General features: G+C 29.1%; 1 protein-coding gene across 1 annotated transcript; it reads right to left on the bottom strand.

Annotated features, from left to right (window-relative positions):
- Positions 1-724: 724 nt before the first annotated feature.
- LOC131596707 (L-ascorbate oxidase homolog) lies at positions 725-4,313 on the bottom strand. The gene is made up of 6 exons (XM_058869448.1): positions 4,107-4,313; positions 3,895-4,004; positions 2,431-2,701; positions 2,230-2,332; positions 1,425-2,136; positions 725-1,324 (listed from the first exon to the last, which is right to left on the bottom strand). The coding sequence occupies exons 1-6, from the start codon at positions 4,260-4,262 to the stop codon at positions 1,033-1,035; spliced, it is 1,644 nt and encodes a 547-aa protein (XP_058725431.1). The 5' UTR covers positions 4,263-4,313; the 3' UTR covers positions 725-1,032.
- Positions 4,314-7,065: the final 2,752 nt, after the last annotated feature.

Here is a 7,065-nt window from a genome sequence, read left to right on the forward strand (position 1 = left end):
ATAAAATTGGAATTTCGCCATAGGCCACTAAAAAAGTTAAGGGGTGTAAAAAGAAATTTCCATTAAAGTTTGGTAAGGTCCGGAGATTAATCTAAAGATTACATTTTTAGAGATGAATGTATTTTCACGAAATGTATTAGTGTCTATTAGTAATGCATAGTGTGCATTAAGAACTCCTAATTTTTTTTTCACATGATTTCCTATCAATTTTCATTGGTGGTTAATTTTTTATTATCCCGTAGAAGTTTATTATTTTGTTTAATTTAAAATTAAAACTATATGATCAAGAGGATTATGTTACCTTTCTTAACTTTTCGGTGTATTGAACTGGACTGGAAAGAGAAAAATAGTTTCTTAAAAACCCACGCACAAGTTGCACTAGACATTGCATGTGCATATACAGTTAGATAATTGAGCTATTCATATAATTAACATGTAGACGCCATGCATACATACTTTAATAATTGTCTAATGACCCTAAACATTATTTAAAGCCGACTAAACTTATTTCTAATCATAGATTCGTGTTTAGTATGATAGATATTTGTGCTAAACACATAGATTATATGTATCCAGAAAGCATTGCAGCATTACCATGTGGAATCAAACTAAAACAAGTATTTTACTTATCAGAAAATATGCCAAACACTTGTAACATAAACATTACTAAAAAAATGTATAGAGCATTGTATTCTAACTGGTAATTGGACAAGAGACAATCAGATGCTAAATGGATGACAGAGTATGCTCTGCCAAGACCAAACTTTTCATTAACTTTACTGTGTAATAATAACAATAAAATTTGAGAAAATTACAAATGGAATGTAATTTATATTGTTTGTTTGCTTATAGGAAAGAATGTGACCTTGAGTTGGGGTCATTTATACTTCGTCCAAATCATACATTTCAATCGTAACAGGACAGCGTAAACAATAAAATCAAATCAAATCAAAAGAAGAAGCAGATAAGGTAGCTGCTTTTCACTTCATATTCTAAAAAGGCCAAGTGGAATTGATTCATGTTGGTAGTTCATCAAAGAGGACGAGTATGTCTTCCGGTAGCCCTACCACAAAGTAACGCATTCTTAGGAATAGGATATTCATCTCTGAGTGATGTTGAGTCTGTGTATACACGCAAGTAAAACTGTTGCCCAAGGTATTGCCTTGCCCAAAACTCTGACCTCAAGTTCCACATTCCCACATTGTCAAGTGGAATATATATAGCAGTCCATGACTTTGGATATACCTGAGTTGTGCAACGCGAAACTGCATCTCGAAGATTGTACTCTTTCCTGCTATCACTTGTCCATTGTCCTCCATCCATACTGCATAATCATAAAATTCGAAGCATTATTATTTTTGATATTAAGCGTTGAAATGAAATTAGGAAAATGATGTATATGAGTGCAGATAGAGCATACTCACCCAACCACAAAGAAAGAGTAGCCATCAAGATGATAGCTCTGAAGAATGTCTTCATCATTTTGGAAAACAATCTCTACATATGCTCTGTAGTCAGTTTGCATAACAGAAGTGTCGGTGTATATACCACCGCCGCTTGGTCTATCAGATATGCTGCCAGGACGGTAAACACCTGATATCTTGAAGAAATCAGCTAGCTTAAGAGGAGTGTCGGGGGAAACATAGGACACGCTGTTAATCGCATATCTTTGCTTTCCATTTACTTGTCCAGCTGAACTTGAAAGTACGATTGTCCTGGTCGTGTTTATCATGCCGTAATGGTATGATCCTTGTGGATTTGGTCTTGGTCCACTTGCTGTCAAGTTTGTCCTGATGGAGCGGGCCTGGTTCAAGGACCAGTCAATTTGGATAGTAGGTCCGCCAGGAGGTGGGCCTGAAACTGCGCCTGCAGAGTTGCTATAGCGAAGAACTCCAGTCGAGGTGAGTACTGGAGTAGTAAACCGAGAGGAAACAACAATGTAATAGTCTTGACCTGGTTGATCCGCGGTAACTAGAACGGAGTAAGATTGACCAACGTGAACATCAAGGGATGAGTATGTGGTTTGAAGCGTGTGTGTTCCTTCAACTTCTACTAGCTTTAAATTGTGGTTTTGTATGCGAAAGTTGAGTGAATTTTGCAAGCCCACATTTGATATTCTAAGCCTGTAAGTCTTTCCTGTAACATGACAAACTCAAATTAAGTAACAAATAAGAATAGCATGGAGCATTTTCCTTATAGTTATTATTGAATGTGATGTAAAATGAGTACCTTGCTCGACATTGAAAGATGATCCTCCAGAGCCACGGCCATTGATAAGAATGCCATCAGGGAAAGGCAACTTCTTACCATTATCAAGTTGAACTTTCAAATCCTATAATAAGATAAAAATAAAAACAACATTTATTATGATGTATAGAAGAATTAAACCTCTTGTACCAAAAACATATAGCAGAATGATTAGATACGTACAGTGTGATTGGATTTGTACCAATCTCCAATAAGGACAGTGTAATCACCAGCAGGATCATCGAATGGAACTGGAATTCTTGGCCTACTTAGGATCCTGATGCCTCCAAAAGCACCAGCAGCTTTGTGGAATGAAAGAGATGGGAAATAATAGAAACTACCAATTTGATCTTTGACTTGAAGTATGTATGTGAAGTTCTGTCCGGGAGGAATGGGACATGTTGTTCCAAACACACCATCTTCATATGAGTTTCTTCTCTGCTGGATTCCATTCCTATGTTATTTTTAACCAAAATTCAATCATTATTACTTCAATTAATTCAAGAGTTATTATAATTGTAAATTTTCAACAATTAATTAAATAAGTTTGCATGTGAATGAAGTGGAAAAGTTATATGTCATATCAATTACTAGTTGTTATGAAAATAATTTAATTAGTTGAGTTAATGAGAATGATGGATAGCTAAGAACAGCAAAGCATGAGTAGACTTGCCAGATGTGGAAAGCTAAACTGCTTAGATGTTCAGTTACTTTTGGAATCGAATATTAATGTCTTGCATCTAAATGATTCCACCATTTATTTATTAAATAATAAATTAAATTTATCTATTTCAAAATATAAATGGATCTAATTCATCCAATTTATTTTGATACAGTATATTATCTCAAATGATAATTTCAATTTATTAAATCAAACTAAAATAATTTATTCATAAAATTAATTTGAATAAAGAATTAAAAATTGAAGAAAACATAACAAAAAATGGAAAAATACATCAAAAAATATTTAAAATCATTTAATTTAAATAGATAAATTTACAAGATATTAAATTTATTACCAAAATTTTAAATAATAAATTAATTTAAATAATTTAATTTTTAACTCTATTTTTTTCCAAATTTTTACTTTTAAATGAACTTATTCTATTAAAATATGCTCTTAAAAAATACAATTATTAATATAGACTTATTTATAAATATCCATCAATAAAAATTTGTTGATAAATAGATTAAAAGGTTTTTAGAGTGAATGAATGGATTAAATTTGATTTTGTTAAAGATTGTTTTGATACATTTACTATTATTCAATCAATACAAAACAGAGTCAATAATACATCCAAGTTATTAATAACATTAGTATAGTAGAAAAAACACAAAATTAATGATAAAGTTGTTGTCCCATAATAACATTAGTGTATTTGTGTGATATATGAATTTAAAAAATATAAAAAAAAGTGAAGAGAAGAATGATGGCGGCACTTAGATCTGGATGGGATGAATGTTTGCGAAATAAGCGGGTTGACCCGTGACCCGGATACAACACATGTGGTGTGTGTGACTCAACTAAGAAACGTACGTTATCCCAAAATGTAGTACTATGATGAATCAATGAATGTATATGAAACGTGCAAGAAACAGAAAAACATGTTTGTGTTGTTATTTATGTGTATGGAAAAAAAAGGTTACCAGGATAAGAGAAAGGGTTGGTCTAAGTTGTTGAAGACATTGATAATGAGATTATCGTTTGTGACAGAATGAATGTCTGGACCTGGAAATTGCCCATTGATAAGTATACCCTGTCACAAAAGTACAAGTTTTATTAATTTCAGATCCAATAATTAATTGATTAACAATGAAACTGAAAAAGAAAAAAAAAAAAAAAAGAAAAAAAACAGAACCTGTTGGCGAACACCAAGGGGATAAATGTCACCGTATGTAATGTTCCAGCTGAAGAATCTATATGGATCTTCAGCAACAACAAGAGTAGTAGTGATGATGGAAAAGAGATAAACACAAGTAGCAACTATTAACACCGCCGAGTTTTTCACAGCCATTATAGAGACGGAGAGAGAGTGAGGGAATGAATGAAGTCAAATTTGAGGGGAGCTTGGTGGACTTTATAACATTTTAATTAACCGTAATTCTAGATTTACGCGTTAATGTGTAAACACAATCTTTTTTATAATACCAATTTCACTATATTTAATTTAACTATCTACTTTCTCTCATAAAAAGCAAAAATACAAATTAATATTGTTCCGCTATTTCATTTGGGAATTGAGGTGTTCTTTTTTATTTTTTATTAATTTTATAAGTAATCATTATTAAATTATTTAATTAATAAAATAATAATTAAATATATAAACTTTATAAAAATAATGATTTAAAATAGTAATGTTATAAATTATATTTTTTATTTTAATTATTTAATTTAAATTAAAATCCTAAATCATTAAAAAATAAAAATAAAAATTATTTAATTTAATAACTATCTCATTTGGAGTGGTTATCATGTCATTTAGCAATGTTGTTATGTTGTTTATTCTTTTTTCATAATACAATCATATTAAATAGTTGTAAGTTTCAAAAAAAAATTAATAGTTGTAAGTACTACTATTATGTATTTATAAAAAGCTTTTAGCATTTGCATATATACATGTGAATTGAATTTTTATATACTTAAACAATTAATTTTAGATTTTGACTAATGCTAGTATATCACTGACAAAATTAGCATATTCTTCCTCATATATATAGAAAAGATGAAAATAGTGATAGTGCTAAACTATATTGATTGAATGTCTTTTGAAAGTAATTTATACGACAATATATTTCAATCCAATATTAATTGTTGAAACAATCAATCAAGTATTTTAAAATTGACTTGAAAAAAAAAGTATGACCGAAAATATTCAAACTTTTCATATAATGTAGCGTTTGTTTTGTTTTTTTTTTAAAATAATTTTTATAGTATTGTATTCTCTTTTCCAACACTCTCTTTTTCATAAAATTTAGTGTAAATTTACAAAGAAACATTTTTTAAAAAATAAAATAAAAATTTGAGTTGAATAATTATTTTTAAAATATTATTTTAGATAGATTTTAACTAAAAGATTTTTCGAATATCAAAATTTTAAAAAATTATTTAATTTTGAAGCTATTTCAAATAATTATTTATAAAAATAATTTTTAAAATACTTTTTTTAAATTACAATTTTGATTATATTTTAATTTTCAATGTTAATAATATAGGATGTTAAAATTTATCTTTTAATTTAGAAAACATAAATATAAAAAATCCATTTTTAAAAATATAAATAAAAGATCTATTTTTAAAAATAATCAAAGCAAAACAGGCCTAATTTAGAGAAAAAAATCTAAAATCATTTAAGATGGTGAATAAAGAAGTTAGGGAAAGTACCTCTGAAACTTCTTAAAAGACCAATTTTGTAATTGTAGATTTTTAAACATATGACCTTATCCTTTTAAAAAATAAAATAGTTGTTGAAATTTAGGGACTAAGATCCCCTCTATTTTTCAGTCTTTCAATTTTTCGATTATTATAATTTATTTATTTTTAAAAAATTTAAGACATATGACATATATTTAATAATTATTTAATTTTATCTATATAAAAATTAATGAAATTTTTGCTTAAGAAAGAAAATGAAAAGGATGTCGGTGGTGGGGTCAATTGATGAGCAGACCATATACAATGTGCGTGTTTTTGTCGCTCCACATCACATGCCTTCGTTTTACATTACTCCTGTACTCTACTGTTGTTTGATCACTGACCGATGCTAATTTTGTAATTCATGATTCCAATGATACAACATGGCCTCACATGTCACCAGTTTAATAAACGCCAACCTTTCTTAATTATTCAACCCTCCATTTATGCACTCACAAGTGGGACAATATTTATATGTGATATGTCTATCTATCCAGTTTTGTCACTATATGTATTGAGTTTATATGAATGTCTGTGTAGCCATGTAGAAATATGTCAATAATCTGCCCTTGCTTGCACGTATCATGTAACCACTGGATGGATTGGATACTTCTTCATTTTCTACACTCATCATTCTATATCACAATTTTTCATTTTTCTTTTTATTTCTCTCAAATTTTTTCAATTCCATTCATTAATCACACTAGTATCAAAACATCGGCTATTTTTTTTTTTTAAAAGAAATAAATAAAAGATTACTATTAACACTAATTTATGTACACAAGAGGTGTTCAAAAAAGAAACAAACAAAAGCAGCATCAACCTAATTTAGAGATAGTATTCGATTAAACACTTAATAAACCATATGCACAAAACACAAAGAAGCACGTCAGCACAAGCTCTCACTAACCACCAAAACTCCTAACAAGATAGGACTATCATTGATTAACATTGCAATATCAAAACATATATAGTTATAGTTATAGGCACATTCATAACTTTACACTTTCTAATAGAAAATCAAAGTTAAAAACTTCATTTTGAAATATAATGGTCCTCATTTTACAAATTTACCATTAACAAACTACTTATATTAAATTAAATTTTACTTTTATACGTCAAGATGAAATATTAAATTAGAATGGAGAAAAAGGGGTACTCAACCTGAAATTATAACTGACACTGCAACAATACGACACAAAATACAAATCCAAATTAAACAAAACATAACTCCGAGTTTGTGAACCACTACAACCAAACACGGGTCTTAAGATTTTTGTTAGTGGAACGCTACTTTCTTCGGATCAAACATATTTACTTTTTTTAACCCCCTTTAATGGGACACTACTTTCATCAAATCAAACATATCTACTTTTTCCAAAATCCCCTCTCTTAACAAGATATTA

The sequence above is a fragment of the Vicia villosa genome, linkage group LG4 (assembly GCF_029867415.1).
Source record: "Vicia villosa cultivar HV-30 ecotype Madison, WI linkage group LG4, Vvil1.0, whole genome shotgun sequence".
Taxonomy (NCBI): Eukaryota; Viridiplantae; Streptophyta; class Magnoliopsida; order Fabales; family Fabaceae; genus Vicia; species Vicia villosa.

Bases quoted from the DNA above. Each gene is read 5' to 3' on its own strand.
- LOC131596707 (XM_058869448.1), bottom strand. From the start codon at position 4,262: ATGGCTGTGAAAAACTCGGCGGTGTTAATAGTTGCTACTTGTGTTTAT. The intron at 4,005-4,106 runs GTTCTGTTTTTT...CTTTTGTGACAG, and splicing joins CCCTTGGTGTTCGCCAACAG to GGTATACTTATCAATGGGCA. The intron at 2,333-2,430 runs GTACGTATCTAA...ATCTTATTATAG, and splicing joins GGTACAAATCCAATCACACT to GATTTGAAAGTTCAACTTGA.